This window comes from Haemaphysalis longicornis, unplaced genomic scaffold (genome assembly GCF_048455015.1).
Source record: "Haemaphysalis longicornis isolate Haplotype H1 unplaced genomic scaffold, Haemaphysalis longicornis Haplotype H1 scaffold_2, whole genome shotgun sequence".
In the NCBI taxonomy this organism is placed as follows: Eukaryota; Metazoa; Arthropoda; class Arachnida; order Ixodida; family Ixodidae; genus Haemaphysalis; species Haemaphysalis longicornis.
Window position 1 is genome coordinate 254436357 of NW_027526295.1, and position 17605 is coordinate 254453961.

General features: G+C 51.0%; 1 protein-coding gene across 5 annotated transcripts in view; it reads right to left on the minus strand.

Annotated features, from left to right (window-relative positions):
* The window catches only part of LOC144170438 (acidic mammalian chitinase-like), a 61174-nt gene that overhangs the window by 24237 nt on the left and 19332 nt on the right, over window positions 1–17605 (minus strand). For 4 of the 5 annotated variants that reach the window (XR_013322612.1, XR_013322613.1, XM_077700233.1 and 1 more), the window contains exons 6-7: window positions 15258–15428; window positions 12824–12943 (exon numbers count right to left, since the gene is read on the minus strand). Coding sequence is in view for 3 of the 5 variants with exons in the window: in XM_077700233.1 (XP_077556359.1) it covers window positions 12824–12943; window positions 15258–15428 (291 nt within the window). In the remaining 2 variants the exon portion in view is untranslated. The remainder of the gene's footprint in view (window positions 1–12823; window positions 12944–15257; window positions 15429–17605) is intronic. The other variant, XM_077700234.1, reaches the window with a different exon arrangement.

Here is a 17605-nt window from a genome sequence, read left to right on the forward strand (position 1 = left end):
GAGGTGCGGAATTCTTTGTATGACCATGATGAAACGATGAAAGCTGAAGCACATACTCCTTCTCCCATCGCAGCCAAAATGCGTTCATCAAAGACTGTCGATAATACCATTTTTTGATTATGTCGGTAGCACTTTTTTCCAAGAGATCGAGTTGAACGGTGGGTAGAGCAGTCAGTCGCTTACCGATGAGAAAGTGAGCTGGGGTCAAAACTTCAGGCTCACCGATGGAATTGCTCACAAAAGTAAGCGGGCGGGAGTTAACTACCGCTTCAATTTCACACAGGATGGTGTTCAATTGTTCTGCATTCACTGAAGCTCTGCCGAGAACAGTTCGCAGTGCTCGCTTCACGCTGCCAACAAGTCTCTCCCAAAAACCTCCCCACCACGGTGCAGCTTCTGCGTTGAACTTCCAAGTTATCGCCTGTTTAGTGCAGAAGTCTTGAATTTCAGGAGAAGCGGAAACTCGGAAGAGTGATCGTAACTCTCGGTTGGCGCGTCTAAAAGTATTGCCATTGTCGGAGTAGATGGTACTGGGCACTCCTCTTCTCGCTATATATCGCTTGAATGCCAAGATGAACGAGTCTGTCTTAAGACTGGAAACTTGTTCCAAGTGTATGGCTCTCGTCACGGCACAAGTTACCAAAAGAATATACGTCTTTGTCACTCCGTCTTTAACCAGCAGTGGTCCAGCAAAGTCAATGCCGACGACGTCGAACGGACTTGACTTCCGAAGTCTGTCAGCTGGAACCGGTGGTGTAGAAGCAGAACCTGGATTCGCCTTGTATTTTCGACAAGTTGGACATCTATAAATGATGAATTTGATGCGCTGACGGGCCTTTGGTACCCAGAATCGTTCGCGAAGGTCTATCAGGACGTCTCTGACCCCACTGTGCAGGAGTCTACGGTGAGTAGCGGTAATTATTAGGTCCGTCAAATGGCTCTTGGTAGGTAATATCACCGGGTTTTTAGTTTCTTCGGTGACTTGAAAATTAGACAGTCGGCTTCGGGCGCGCATCAGGCCGTAGTCGTCAATGAATGGTTGAAGCGTCATGATAGACGAAGTTTTGCAAATCCTCGATATTTTTAAATCGGCGAGTTCTTGCTTTTAGTGTTTCTCTTGCTCTTGTTTTATCAGAAACCGCTCCGCTGGCTGGAGTTCTCGTGTAGTGAGCGGACTCTTGGGACGCTCACGTGTCGTGAAACAGAACCGTAATACCCATGCCATTACTCTGATCAGCTTATGCAAGTCGCTGAATTTGTGAATATCTACGACGTCGGCTTCGATGCTTCGTGTGCAACCGGTGAGTACGGCGTGTACAGTGTTTGGCATAGAATAGTCGGGGGGAACGAACGCTGAGAATATTCTCAGGCCATGCATTCGGAGTCAATCTCAGCCAGTCAGGACCTTTCCACCACAGTTGGTTTCCGAGTAGCTCTTCAGCCGAACAACCTCGGGTGATTAGATCGGCTGGGTTATTTGATCCAGGACAGTGTCTCCATTGTGTGGGATCAATCGTCCGACGAATTTCGGAAACTCGGTTAGCGACAAATGGATCCAGCTTTTTGTTACCAGTTATCCATCCCAACGAGATTGACGAATCCGTCCAGTACCAAATGGTTGTAGAGCCGTAAAAGACCTTCTTGTTCAGGTATTCCCCCATTCTTGCGGCTACGAGAGTTCCCATAAGTTCGAGTTTGGGCACTGTCAACTTTCGGATTGGTGCTACTCTCGACTTCGAAAACAAGAACGTAGTCTCTGCTGATGTGGTGTTGCTCAAAAAACGAAGGTACGCCACGGCGCCATAGGCTTGAGGACTCGCATCAGAAAAAACGTGTACCTCCAAGTTCCCAGGTGGTTTCTCATGCCCATAAAACAGGTAGCAGGGAATTCTGATGTCTTCTAGTTTGCGGACATTGTTCGACCAATTCGACCATTCTTCCTGCATGTGCGGAGGCAGAGGCAAATCCCAACTGATCTTTTCTGTCCAGAGTCGCTGAAACAGCATTTTGCCCTTGACGACGAGTGGGCATATCACTCCGAGTGGGTCGAAAATTCCTGCGATTGCTTGTAGCACAATCCGCTTTGTTGCTGGTGTTTTGTTCAACAAAGGTATTGTTGACTTCATGCTGACATGAAGTGCATCGTCGTCATCCCAAGCAATGCCAAAAACCTTTCTATCCTTCGATGGTAGGACTGGTTCCTCTTTCCTCAGTGCGGCCATTTGTTTCTCGTTGCTGTCAAATAAAATTTGTAGTTGACAGGAATTAGTTGACCACTCCTTAAGTAGCATCCCTCCATCGGCCATGATCTCGTTACTCTGTTTATAGATACGTACAGCCTCCTCTTCGCTTTCGGCTCCGGTCAACAAATCATCAACATAGAACGATGATTTTAAGAGTTCTGCTGTTTCTTTCTTGTCTTCCGAAACTTGGCTGAGGTGGTGTCGAATCGTTGCGGAGAGCATAAAAGGGCTCGATGTTGCTCCAAACGGAACACGAGTCATGCGCCACTCTTCTAGGCGATCTGAAGGAGTTCCTGTCGGTACGCTCGAATACCAAAGGAACCGAAAAGCATCCCGGTCCTTTTCTTGTATTCCGATTTGCAGGAAGGCTTTCTGAACATCGGCGCTAAGTCCGAATCGGTGTCGTCTGAACCTCAGTAAAAGTTCCAGAATGTCCGGATTCAAATTCACGCCCTTGTCCAAGCAGTCATTCAGGGAAAGGCTGGGTGGTCGGGACGAAGAGGCATCAAAGACCACTCGAAGTTTTGTGGTGACGCGGTCTTCTTTGAGAACCTCCCTATGGGGCATGTAGTATAGCGGCCTGTCTTCGCACGTGTCACGCTTTGGCACTACTTCAGCGTGCCCGTCGACCAGATACTGCCGTATAGCCTTGTCATATCTTGCTAGCAAATCTTTTTTCTTCAAGAGTCTCCTAACCAGAAAATTCAAGCGTCGCAGGGCTTCGGATCTGTTGTCTTCAAGGGATTCCTTCGGATCAAACTTCCACGGTAAAGCCACTTCATATCGCCTATCGACTTTGGAAATAGTAAACTGAAAATCCTCCAATATTGTGCTTGTGTGGCGTTCTTGGTCGTCTCCCAGTATTCCCATGGCTTCAAGTTCCCAGAACTTACGTCCAAGCTTGTCTTCAGGGACTTCATGGTCTGCCGTTGTCGCATAGCTGTGCAAAACGCTAACCAAGCATGCGGGCGTGTAAGGCATGTGGTGTTGCGTCGGACCTTGAAATGTCCATCCAAACAGTGTGTTGATGGCGACAAGGCTTGAGTTGGCATCTCTGGTCACCTCTGGAGTCATGATTATCCACATCTGATCAGCGCCAATAAGCAGTCCGATACTGTTGTCTCCAACACTCCACCCAAAATTGTCACTATCCGCGATGTTTTTGCTTCTTTTTTGGAATTTCTTGACTAATGGGATATCAGCTACATGGGAGTAGATATCTTGGCATATTTCTGGAATTTCCACGACGTCCAAGACACATTCACCGCTGTCGAATTGGCCTTGTAGTTTGAGTCGAACGATACGATATTTTCGGCTTTTGGTTCTCCGAGTGTTGCCGAACGTGTTGATGGCCAAGTTTACCTCTCCGACAACCGGAAGTTTCAGCTTCTTGGATATATCTTCCCGAAGAAAGCTTCTCTGACTGCCCCCGTCAACGACAGCACGCAAAAACATCCTGCTTTGGTCGGAAACAGCCCATACACGTATGGTCTGAAGAAGTACAGTGGGACCCTCTTTCATGTTTTGGCTTGTCTTCGCAGATGTGTAATACGCATTTTCGGCGTTAGTCTTCGGCTGTCCAGAGTTATTACCTTGCTGCATGCAGAGAGACGTCGCGTGTCTTCGTTTGCAGTGTGAGCACTCGATACGTCTCCGGCATTCGCTTGAGCGATGCCCTTTGGCCGTGCACCGAAAACAGCGTGCGTCCATGCGAAGAATCTCTTTTTTGTCAGTACTCGTCAGCTTGGCCGTACATTCCTCGGTGACATGTTGTCTGTTCTTGCAGAAAAGGCAAGGACTTTCTTTCGGCGGTGGCTTTCCTGCGTTGTGAAAGACAGCAACTGTCGGAGGACGTGGCTTGTGAGGGTCCTGGTTGCGCCATCCATACGTCTTGTCGAAGTTTCTTGACGCTTTGTCAAGCACTGGTTGTGATTTCTCACGGCTTTCAACCTCGATACGAATGAATTCCATGAGATCTTGCAGTCTCGTATCGGCTGTTTGAGTACGCTCCCCAGAAGTAGAAGTTGAAGTTTCAGCACAACGTCGATGGTACTGAACAACAATGTCGGGAGGAAGACTCCGAAGGAGTATGTCCATAAGCATCGAGGCGTATGATGAAGTGGGCACCTTCAATGCCGTCAAACCTCGAACGTGGCTCTGGAGGGCATCGTAGAGGCGGCGTAACCCAGTCACGTCGGAACAGCAGTTAGGGATCGTAGGCGGTAGAGATGTTCCTGTTCTATGCGGAACGGATCTCCAAACCTAGCGCGAAGCATCTCGATGGCATCCTTATAACATGCTTCGGTTGTCTCTAAATTGGCAATTGCTGATGCTGCCTCTCCGGAAAGGTAATTCCTGAGGTAGTGAAATTTCTCCGTTACGCTCAATGTCGGGTTCTTGTCGATAGTTGCCTCAAACTGCTCCCAAAATGGCAGCCACTTGCTCATGTCACCGCGAAATGGCGTTATTTCCAATGACTGACTTTATACGCACGACGTCGTGAAGTCTGGCGGAAGCCACTATACGCACGACGCGAATGACGCACCAACGCGGCAGCCAAAGCAACCGGCGTCGCGCTGTTGCTCCGCCCGTCTTAATCGCCCTGATATAGCGTTTTGTCCAGTTTCCAAGCGGCTCTATCGCTTTTTAAGTGTGAATACACTTTATAAGCGACCCCAAACCATCCACCGCCGGCGGCGGCGTTGGCGTCCGCAGTGCTCCTCTATATTTGAAAAAGAAACAGCATCCGGCGCCAGGTTTCGATCCGAGGACTTTGCGGCCGCAGCGCGACGCTCTACCGACCAAGCTACGGACGCTTTTTTTTTTCTTTATTGGACCAAGCTACGGACGCGACGGTGATATCAGTGTTAGTGACGCGCCTTATATCTTTAACGCATTCAAACTACGTCGTCAGCGGCGTGCGTTGGCGACTCAGCGGCGTTATAGCGGCTTGATAACTGCGTGGTGTACACGTGATACTACAAACCCGTTGGAAGAGATGGAAGAGAAGGCGGCGAGGCGGTGGGCTGCGGGGGCCGAGCGCAAGCGCCGCAAGCGGGCCGACAACCGTGCATTCGCACTTTCACATTCTCCCCCTCGGGGAAATGCGGGGGAATTTCCGTCGCACCACGGGTACCATACCACGGGTCGCGAAGCCGATTGTTCAAATGACAGCCGTACAACGCTCCTCGAAATGGGTTTTCGTTTAGCTTTCGTGCTCCGTATCGCAATAACAAAAGCACAGCTGATGTTATGGATGCAAAGCAAGGCATATAACCGGATAATGCATTTATTTCACTTACGATTGCAGCGATGCGACCTATTTAACATGCTCTGTGCCAGATTACGTCCTTGACACACCGACCATATTCCCAATTACCGATGGAAATTTGGGGCTCTTAAATAACGTTCAGCTCCCTAAAAATAACCTAGGTTATAATTTTCACGTATTTCTTATCTCGGATTACAATCTTCATAGTCAATGCAGTTCAGAAGCACTCGGGTTGTGATCGCATCGAACCCACAACGGATGGCGGTGCTCTTATCCAGCCTCCGAATTAATACTGTGGGATGGAAGCGCCTATCCTATATTTAGAATTAACACGTATATGGAGGATTACATTGACCGATGGCCTAAACGATGCGGCAAACTGTTCTGCTCTTGCGCGTTAAGAAAGTTACCGGCTCAAGTTCAGTTACAACAAATAAGAGAAACGAAGTTAGATGTACCCCCATTTCATTTTATTCTTAAACGGATTTCGGTGGCCACATGGAAGCCAATTTTCATCATTTCGAAATGCATACCCACGACATTTAATTTCAAGCACATCCACATGTGTTGAGCAATGATAACAGCTTTCATGTTTGCTTTGGGCATTAGCCATTTATGTACACTAAAAGGTAGAAACCAAATGTGCACTGAACGTTCCAAGAACTGCTTGGTTTAGTAAAAATCAAGACAGACTGCTCCCATCCAGTACAGCAATCCTCGCTGGTGTCGTTTCGCAACTGTAACTGATCAGTCTGTCTTCATTTTACCTAACCGGACAAACCGCTTCCGCTAACTAGCCAGCGTCGGACATGGGTCGCCGGGTAGGGGGGTGATTTGGCAACGCCTCTGAGGACCTTGCCGGTTCAGGTATACGTCGTGAAAGAACTTCCTTCATGTGCGAAGGGTTCGCGAGCCTGACCACCTCGACGAAATGACGCCGACACGCAAGAAACAGAAAGAACCAGTTTATTCCGGACAATAAAACAAAACGGCATGCGTAGAAGTATCAGCGTGTAACATAAGTCATTCGAGCAACCGCGACACTCAACAACAAACCGATCGTTCCGAAAATAATGGGGCGCTTTAATTAACACTCACGGCGATGTCCGAGTCTATTGTCCGATTCTATTATCGTGATGTCTGAGTCTGTTGTCGCGTTTGTGTACTTCAGTTTCTTCTGCAGTCGTTCAAGTCGTACACTTATCCGCGAATTGACGACGTCCACTGTTTTTGTAGCTTTCACTACGAAAAAGGCCTTGTTCCGGAGCTGAAATCGGTAAAGCAACTAAATCGTGCCCCAACTTCGAATGCCATGCCGCCTGCGTCGAAGCCGCCAAGGGGCTTGGGGAACCCGCCAACACGTATGATGAGGGCGCTTTCAGTTTTCAGCAACTGCCGCATTGGCGCCTCAGTCGCGTCGTGCGTATAATGGCTTCCGCCAGACTACACGACGTCGTGCGTATAAAGTCATTCATTTCCAATTGCGGAAGCCGGGGTCCTGATGAACGGCTAAATAACTGAAGCGTCTCCCGTGACGAGCCGTCAATCAAAGTCGCAGATGCGGCAGCTGACGCAGTCGGGCTCTTTAGAGATTCTATGACTGTGTTGAGGCTTGATATCGCATTAAGCGCCTCATCTTCGTACTGTAGCACAGACTCTAGCTCAGCTTCCAGTAATTCGGTAGGTATCAAAGGTTCCATCTCGGTATTGATCGCGCGGAGTTCCGCCTCGCAAGTTGTCAAGCGCTGGAGCACAGACTGCAAGCTCACCAAGTCTGGAGGCGTAGGTTGGAGCGCAGCCTTGGCTTCGTTCACCAGTTTCGTCAGAAGGGCCCGCCGTGCCGTTCGCTTGGGCTTCAAACGGTCCATCGTCGTCTTTCAGGCCCAATGGCTCGTCCGGACAATGCCGGGTGGTTGAAGACGGGTGATTTCGGCACCAAAGTTGTTGTGAACCGCCAGAAACCAGGACGCCAGGGTAGGGCAGAACTGGGAACGCACTTCCACTTCCTTTTATTTACTAATGATGATAGTGTGCACGCCCCCTTCTTCCTCTTCTACTTCCACAACAGATGCACTATGCTCGGGCGCAACACGTTGACCTTCTCTTTTTGCAGGAGTGCAATTTTCCTACTCCACGCGACGTTCTTTTGTTTCGCGAGCGCTTTTGCGTGCAAGCCTTTTTCACCCTGTCAGACAGGATGTCTTCGGGCGTAGGCGTCGTCTTTCTGCGCGAGAGCTTGCGCCGCAAGGCTCATTGTAGCTTTGGGATAGGAGGGCGCGTTCTTGCCGTTGATTTTTTCTTGCTCGCACGTCGCGTGCGAGCTGTTGTAGTGTATGCACCTGCGCAGCACTCTGACTTGTCCTCTTTTTTTGCCTCCCTCGACGCGTTCATGCTCGAACCTTACCCAACATTCTTGGTGGGCGATTTCAATTGTGTGGCCGACCCTCGGCGTGATGTGCGGGGACGTGGGCAAGGTCGGCCTTATAGTGGTGCCCGGGCGTTGAATGACCTGATCGGTCAATTCCATCTTTCCGACGCGTGGGTGCAGCTTCACGGCGACAGGTTTCGCTACTTGGGAAAGAGGACAATCTGGTAGTCGGCTAGATAAGTTCTATTTTCCACCCGAGCTGAGCTGCTACGTGGAATGCTGTGACGTCCTCTCCTTCCCGGCTGGAGTTCGTCGCGTGTCCGATCACCGGCCTGTGTTAGCAACGCTTAACCTTGGCAACTGTACGCCCTGCCACCAGATGTGCCGGATGGACGAGCGTCTGCTAACCGATAGGGACAGTTCTGCAGCACTAACGGCTTCGTTGACTGCTCTGTGCGAGTGCAGTTCTCTCCCTTCGGATGAGTTAAAGGACCACTGGCGCGTGCTTTTAGTTAAGGAGGGTCGTGCGCGTAAGGTGCGTATCACGGCCGCGCTAAACGACACGTTGAGGAGACTTCGCATCGTACAGAGAGGGGGCACCTTAACCTTCGCGATGCGGGACTATGTCAACCTGCTGAAAATACGCTACGAGTCCCTCTTACGGCAGTCATCACAAGCTGCGAGCCGTGCGCAGACCTTGGGCAGGCGTGTATCAGACCCTTCCGCACCCCGGCATATTCGAGCTGGCTCGCTCGACGAGGTTGGGTTAGCCGCTGTTCCACAAATTACACTCGCCGATGGTTCGGTTAGCACGAGGGTTGAAGACATAGCCGAGGTATTCGTGGGACATTTTGCCACCCTTTTCTCGACCGAGAGCGTGTCTTGGGATGCAGAGGAATTCGAGGACAAGCTTAGCGCATTTTGTGGGGTGCTGCCATGCGTGCCAGATCACCTGGTTGAGTTGCTGTGTGCTCCTGTGGATGCCGACGAGTTGAGTCAGTGTGTTAAAAAATTGAACGGTGCGTCGGCGCCTGGGCCTGACGGTATCCCTGCTAGATTTTACAAGAAGTTTTTTCCGGCCATTCGGGGTGCACTCCTCGACATGGTGAACGGCTTTTTCAGCGCGGAGTGCGACCTGACTCCTTCCGTGAAGGCCGTGTCATCTTGATCGCAAAACCAGGCGGGGATCCTACGCAGCCCCAAGCGTATCGACCAATTACACTACTGAACACTGACTACAAGATTGTAGCATCCATTTTGGCCAGACGCACCAGTACCGTTTTGCCCGATATTATAAGCCAAGCGCAAACTTGCAGCGTACCAGGTCGCACAATTTTCTCGTCCCTGGCATTGACGCGCGATTTGTTCAGTTACGCGACAAAGATTAGCGCTTCTGGGTGCTTCATCTCTCTCGATCAAGCGAATGCTTTTGACAGAGTGGAGTACCGATACTTGCTGGGAGTTTTGCGCCAATACGGCTTTCCGCCAGACTTTGTCGCTATGCTCGAGCTGTTGTACTCGGACGTGAGCGTTCGAATCCTTGTCAACGGGCTTTTAAGTAGTCCGTTCTCTGTCACCCGTGGGATAAGGCAGAGCTGCCCTTTATCACCTTTGCTTTTTGTCATTTGTCGCGACCCACTGCTGCGCCGTGTTGATGCAAGCACTGCCATCCGCGGCTTTCCGTTGCCAGGCATAGGCCAAGTTAAAGTGTCCGCGTATGCGGACGACGTGTCCCTGTTCATTCGGGACGAGGACAGCTACCGAGCGTTTATGCGGCTATTTCAGGAGTACGGTGAGCTGTCTGGAGCTCGACTGAACAGGGGAAAATGTATGGCGGTGCGCTTCGGCACATTTGCGTCTGGCTTGGCGGGCGACGTAGAATGAGTGACGGTTGTTCGAGTACTAGGTGGGGTTTTTCACTCCTCGGGTGAGGTGGCACGTAGTACGTGGAAGCGCCTCCTTGAGACTGCGGAGCAACGCCTTGCAGTTGCAGGAAAGTTCAGGCTTTCCCTTGAAGAGCGAAGCTACATAATTAAATCGTCCGTCTCGGCGGCGCTTTTTTATGTAGCACGCGTAGCAAAACCGCCGTGCCATTTCACCCGACAGTTCGCCACGAAGTTTGGATGGTTCTCCTGGGCGGGAAAAACAGAAACAGTGTAACGACCGCTGCTGAGGCTGCCCAAGTCAATGTGTGGTTTTAGTCTGCCTTGTTTGCAAACCATGAGCAGCGTGCTGGTGGTACGGGCAGTGATCGACCTTGTGGACTCAGACGAGTACCCAGGAAAGGCGCTGCTACAGTACTTTCTGGGAACTTCCCGGTCATTATTTTATGACGCGCACATCGACGGTCCTTCGGCTGAGCAGCCGCCGCCATTTTACGCGTACGTTTACGCGTACGTACGCGTACGTACGCGTACGTACGTTTACGCGTACGTACATTTTACGCATTGCGAAATCTCCAGTCTTCCTTGCCAAGCCTAAGTTTTAGGGAAAGTACGGCAAGTGAAGTGTGCGAAAAATTGGCAATAACCCAATTAGACAACCAACAGATAGGAAGGTCACGCGGTGTCCGTTGGCATCAGCTGACTTCGGCGGCACTTCCGGCTGATGTTCGGGATTTCGGCTGGTTACGTGGCTGGGAAGTTCTCCCGACGTGTAACCGTCTGGCGAGATTCGGCGTTGTGCGTTCCGCACGGTGTCCGCACTGCGGCCACACTGAAACATCAGAACATGCCTTGTTTCACTGTCGTGTAGCGGCAACGTTCTGGACTGTATTAAGCAGGATGTTCGGACTTACACTTCGAATGAACACTCGTTCAAATGATGTGTTGGTCAACTTTCTGATGTGCGCTGGTGCTTTTGTTCTGTGGAGAAATCGTGGTGTTGCATGTCTTCGAGCCCGGCCGCAACGGGCAATGTTCCCACTGCTGTGGCGTGTCCGGTCAATTCTGATGAGTCATTTGCAGCATGAGTTGGCAGCTCTAAGGGAAGAAGCCTTCCTCTTGCGTTGGTCTACGCGCTTTATAGTGGTCAGGAGCAACATCCTGAGCGTTTCTCTAGTGCCGTACTGAGTTCAGTATAGTTTATGAACTGTTTCTTTGAACACTGGTGAACTTTGTGTGACTTGATTTGTAGTGGCTTGTTAACCACGCCAAATATTTTGTGCAGTGTGTATAATGACCAGATTACATGCAAACTGATTGGATAATTTTCTGTTCTTAGGGCAGCGCTGTTATCACTAGTCGCTGCGCCCTGGTATGTGGGTTATAATAAATTCTCTTTACCCCCCCCCCCCCTCCCTTTGGTTGTCTTGCTCAATTTATTTCTTGTCTAAAGGAGGTATGTTCGTGTTGAATGTGTCTCTATGTCGTTCTGCGCGCTCAGCCGATCCACATTGTCGTGCGTAGCTTTTTACTAGGTTATGCATGGCCAGTTAGTAAAAACACTAAGTACCATGTGTATCACGTGAAAAGTAACTGGTTAGAGCTCTGTTAGAAAGTGCCATTACCCTTTATTAAGAGTGTGGGTCTCTGTTATGTCGACATACAGAAAAAGCGAACGATAGAAAAAATTACTCCCACCTCCCCTCGTGGGAACCCCTGTGTAGATGCGACGCATAGGGGGTTCCGTTGTTGTTTCCGTTAGGTTGATTCTCCCATCGCGTGAAACGTGCCGTGAACCCCCTGCCGCGGCTATGACGCAAGGTGGCGCGGCTATGACGCAACACAATCCACTTTAATCCAACCCAAATCCAATCCAATACAATCCAAATCCAATCCAATCCAATCCAAGCCAAGCTAAGCCAAGCCAATCCAATCGAATCCAATCCAATGCCCCTCGCGAGAGAGTGTTCGCTATCGGAGAGGAGAGGGGGTGAGTGGCGGAGAGCGCAGCTTGCACGGCGAGGAGAATGAGGGAGGGGTGTGGACGGACAACGACAACGCCGTATGAAGGGACAAGGCGAGTGAATGAGATGCCGTCGCATCTAAAATTAAATGTCATTCCACTCTGAAGGTGTATGACCAGCGGAGCTGTTTGTGGTATAAACTGGAGGGAGAAGAACGAAAGCGAAGGAAAAGGCCGAGAGGTTCATCAGGTGTAGAGCCACGTTTGCTACCCAGCACTGGGAGAGCAGTGTTCCAGGAATAAAAGAGAGCGCCACAAATGGTCACACACTGCACAAGTGACGACGAACTGGTTGGCCACAAACCCCCGTTCAAACCGCTCAGCGGAATTGTAGCCACGCCGACGTCTTGCGTATTCCGCCTCGCTGCATTCGGAGTCCTGACAGGCGTCGCACTTACGCTTGGCGTCCACGGCCCGATCGCGTCAGTGGTTTCCTTCACGCGTTCACGCCCATGACCACCCATTTTTTCTATGTTAGCAGCCTTCACTCTGCAACACAATTGGGGAAAAGCAAGCTTATTGATCTTCGTAAAGTCGGCCTCACTTCTAAATACAAATGCACTGCTGGGAAAACGGGAGAGAGTGGGCATAAAACGTGAGAGGGGAATACACGTGCGGTCAGTCACGGAACGGGCAGAGAACGCCGGCTCGGAAGCTGAGAGAAAGAGGGGCTTTTCTCGTCCTACGGACGCCAAAAAACCGGGGAGTTAGCCTATAACAGCTTCGCTGTGAGAACCCAATTTAAAGTAAGCGTCTGAGTTCCAATACAAGGCGATCACCGGCTCTTTGACGAAATCAGCGAGTGCAACAGTAACTTTATCGTATACACTGCATCCTGCGTTCTTGTATACGGTTGACGTGATAATGGTGCACAGTTACTTGCTCGTACACGATGGGCATGCGCAGCAACTTCGATGGTTCCTAGTGGGGCACGCTGCGGCTATTCATGCGTGCATGCATGCGCATACGCGACAGTAGTCACGCCATCGCCGGCGTGCAGTAACCTGAGTGACGAGTGCGTGCAGAAGCGGGTACCTTGGAGCGTACGCTGACGGGATCGTCGTAGGCGACCCAGGTGAGGTTCTTGTAGGCGTACGGAGCCTGGCTCTCGTCGTCCAACACGGCCGTCGCACCTTCCTTCAGGAACTGGCACACCTAACCTCGAAACGAGATACGAGTGGACATTACAACACGTGTATACCGCAGAATATATTAGTCTTACGCACAGAGCGGGGGACTATGAACTCTCTCCTCTATCAGAAAGGCAGCTGCCGTGCGGTTGACTCGCGGCCGTCACCTCGTATTCAGGGGCGTTAGCTATATATTCCTGGTATTGAAGGAAATACAACAAACGCAAACAGCACATCCTTACTATGTGCGTATCAGGCGTGAGAGAGAGAGAGAGAGAGAGAGAGAGAGAGAGAGAGAGAGAGAGAGAGAGAGAGAGAGAGAGAGAGAGAGAGAGAGAGAGAGAGAGAGAGAGAGAGAGAGAGAGAGAGAGAGAGAGAGAGAGAGAGAGAGAGAGAGAGAGAGAGAGAGAGAGCATTCCTCTTCTGGCATGCTCCCTCGAGAGCATGCCAGAAGAGGTGCAAGTTTACGAGCAGAAGCTCCCGCACCGTGGTTGCCCGGCGTTGCCGAATAGTCGTGCAATTCAGAGAAAAGGGGGTTCAGCTTAATCTAACAGCGGCACGACCCGCAGTGGCTACGGCGTTGTGCTGCTGAGCCAAGGACGTGGGTTCGATTCCCGGTCCCGGCCGTCAACATTAATTCGGTGCTTCACACTGAGGCGCGCCTCACAGTTCAGGTGCAGCTTCGGCGCGTAAAAACCCCAAAATTTGAATTTAGAACGGGGTCACGAGGAATGGAAGGTCATAAAACTTTGAAACTTCATCAGGGGCAACTAGCTTGTTCTGATTCACCGTCCGAAAATAAAAACAAAAAACAAAACAAAGAAACGGAGAAACCGAGGAAACTTTAGAAGTGCGCAGAGATGGGGTCGAAAATTTTCTTTTAAAAGCCCATCTGGTGCTATGTTCTACCTTGCCCATGTCCACGTTGTCTGTGCTCTAAACATCCAGTCTCAGCTAGTGCCCGGTAAACGAGTTCTAATCTCTTCCGGGTGAAAACGACCGACTTTATCGGACTACCTAAACGCAAAAATGTCTGTCTGCGTGCTCCTCACTCGATCAGACAACTGGTTTTTCCATAGCAAAAAAGGAAAACACATTAGAATGACATCGAAGAAAGGCGAGATAAAAGAAAACACAAAAACCAAAAACAGTGTCAGCTCAATCTGTTCCAAACACAAAAGAAACAAAAGGTCCAACAGATTGTTGCGCACGATCAGGGCGAATGCGGGAAAATTTAATTGAGCAAACATGCATTATATAAATGGAGGAGCGAGAGGGGAAAGAAGCGGAGTGAAGGGTGTGCGGGGGAGAGAGGAGAGGGTGTTACGCGGCATGGGTGACTGAAGACTATCGTCTTTCGAAGACATTTGCCGCGAAGTAAGCAGATACGCGGCTGATTTTAGGTGCGGAGTACCTTAAGACCGCACAATGGCCGTCCGCGTCCATCCGTGCGCACACCACCATCAAGCGAAAATCAGGCGAAATTCGATTTGAGCCATGAGTTGCAGTTTCATTTCGGGAATAATCAAAGTGCAACTCACAGCTCAAATCGAATGACGGCCGGGCCGCAAATCGGATGTCACTCGGGGCGCAACTTGGATGTCATTTCGAGTCCCCGTACTCCACACCCTCGCCATCATCCACGGAGTGATGCTGCCATTTTTTGCCGACTCGCACCATCTGTTGCTCACGCTATATTAAAGACGAGGCAGCTGGGGAAGCTGGCGCGATTAGTGAGAGGAAAGCGAAAGTTGGCTGCGCCCATGGCCTTTTCGACCTCTGATTTCCCCCTCCAGAATGCTGAAAGGAATAGGCGCATCGTCGGCATATCAGCTAAATATTGTTTCAAGAAAATGAAATCAGCAACAGTTCAAAAACCCTCCCTAAAAGCGACAGCATATAGGCAGTACTTAACTTTCCACTTATGCCTCGTAATGAGCTTATGGGAAAATGCTTTTAAGCTGGAAATTAACTGCTGTAAATGACATGATGCGTCCGCGTTCGTAACAAAGGCCCGTCCTTGCTGCTTCATCTTGATCTTTTTCAAAGTACGATGTTTCCACTCACAGCAAACCGCTGATGAAAGGGTCCCTAGCGCTGCGTATACACGCCTCGTTTACAATTGACGTGAATTCGATGTGCGTTTACGGTTCCGACAGTAGAGGCATTTTTTTAACCTGAACTGGTGCAGATTAGTGCAGTGTCGTGCAGACCAGTGCAGAGTGCTACTGGGGATATCAATTAGTAAAAAAAAAAGGACATATGGTGCACTGCTTGCACCAGTGCAGCCAGTTCAGGTTAAAAAAAAATGCCTCTAGTGTTGCACTGGTGTCCCTCACCCAAGGGTACGAAACGCCGTCGTCTCCACCGGGGCCGGTTCCCGTTGCCGGCGCGTCAAAGCCGTGAGACTCAGGCCTCAGCAGCGTGTAGGAGCGGCCGTACAGCGGTAGGCCGATGTTCAGCTTGCTCCGGGTTGCGCCACGCTGTACCCAGAACTCGCTGGACCACGCCTGAGTACGACAGAGAGAAAGGACAGGAGAATAAAGCTGTCATTTTCTAACCCCAAAAACTTGCGAACGCGATAGCGTGCATCATATACAGTGAGTTGCGACGGTAATTGGAACACTTTAAAATTTTTCCTGAGCGAACCGGTGCTCTGTTCGCGCTCAAACTTCACACAAAGGTCGCATTTTGTGGCCTATTTTGTTTGACACCGGGAAAAACGACGGTACTTACCTGTTTATCCTGAAAATAAACAAAAACCATTTTCGGCTATGGGAAAATGGCGGCAATTTGGACGTGCGAGCCCGAAAACCGGGTTTTCTGATCGTCTGCTAGCTCATTTCTAGGTGCATTTTCTGATCGTCTGCTGCACCATTCGGCTCCGTACGTGCATCACAAACGTGCGTTTCACTCTGCAAGTGGTTTCGTCGTTCCAACATCAACTTGCGCTGGCTCGCACGTCCAAATCAGCCGCCATTTTCCCATAGGCGAAAATCGTTTTTATTTATTTTCAGAATACACAGGTAAGTACCATCGTTGTTCCCGGTATCAAACAAAAAAGACCACAAAATGCGACCTTCGTGGCAAGTTTGAGCGCAAACAGAGCGGCGGTTCGCCAAGGAAACATTTTTGAAGTGTTCCAATTATCGTCGCAACACCCTGTATTGCGGCAAACATGTCTTTTAAGTTCAAAGCACTTTAGGGCTAGCCTTGTCGTCGTAGCTTGCTCGCTGGACCCAAGTAGAGAGAGAGAGAGAGAAACCACTTTATTTATGCTCAGGGATCAGGTGAGGGGGGTGGAGGCGGTCCACAGGGCCGCCACGACCGCCAGGTCCCGGGTGGTCACCAAGTCTTGACTCGATGCCTCCAGGTCGCGCAGCGCTTGCTCCCAGAGGGAGGGGGAAGGAAGGGGGGGAAAGGGGTCTGCTGGGCACTCGCACAAGGAATGACAGTGCGTGTCGAGGGCCCCGCAGGCAAGGCACGTTGGAGAGTCAAAAAGGTGTGGGTGGGTGTGAATGAGCTGAGTGCGGTGGGGAAAGGTGTGGGTCTGGAGGACGCGCAGGCAGTGAGCTGCGTCTCGGCGGGGGAGGCGGTAGGGAAGGGTGATGTCCCTGTAATGCAAGAGCCCGGCGGGGCTACCGAAAGGGGCACCACGTGTAGGCGAAGATGAAGCTTTGGCCCGGTCTACTAGTTCACGAACACGTACGTTCGCCACCTCATTAGCGCCTACGCCTGTGTGGGCTGGAGTCCACAACAGGCACACGGTGTCGGTTGGGGGATGCGCGGTCAGAATTTTCAGGGCTTGTGGGGAGATGTTGCCCCGGAGAAAATGGCGGATGGCTGTCTGCAAATCGGGGAGGACGTAAAGGGGGGTGGGGTGCTGGGAAAGCGCGAGGGCAATAGCCGCATCCTCCGCCGTCGTGGTGTTAGAGGTTGGAATGGTAGCAGTGGCTCTACTGTGAGGGGAGTGATGCCCAATGACTGCAACGCAGTGCGCGGGGCGGTTGTGGTACGGAGCGGCGTCGGTGTAGAGGGTGTGTGACGCTGGGGGTATTTGTGGGAGTGGGTGACTGCCCCGGCATGCCGGCGAGCTGCATGGTATGTTGGGTGCATGTGTCTAGGAGAGGGCGGATTTTAATGTGTGCGCGGATCTGAGCTGGTATGGGGGTGGGAGGGGTAGGGAGTGTGGGGGGCGTGGTGTTAATAGCTTGTAGAATGTAGTGCCCTGTTGGAGACGAGGTCAGCCGCGTGAGTTGGGACGTGTGGTGAGCATCTAGGTGCTCTCTGATGGTATTGTGGACGCCTAGGGCTAGGACTGTCTTTGGGGGTGTAGGGAGGAAGGAGTAGTGCATGTCGATAGGTTTTCCGTAAAAGGGCATCAAGTGTGTTAAGTTGGGTGGGTGTGAGACGAAGGTAAGGGAGGTCGGTTAATGAGAAAGCTGTGCTCGAGCCGTAAACGATCCTGCTCATTGAGGCCGTGCTGTTTGTTGGCGATACGCCGGATGAGGTGTGTAGTCTGCGTAGTGTATCGTTTAATGTATTGGAGGGTGGGCACTGGGGAGCAGTTGTGGGTAAGAGTAAGCCCCAGGAGGCGGAGTTGCGAGACGTGGGGGACTGGGGTAGTGCGGATGTAAAGCTGCATAGGAGGGCTCGGTGGTGGTTTGGAGTGGGGCGGGGCGAATAT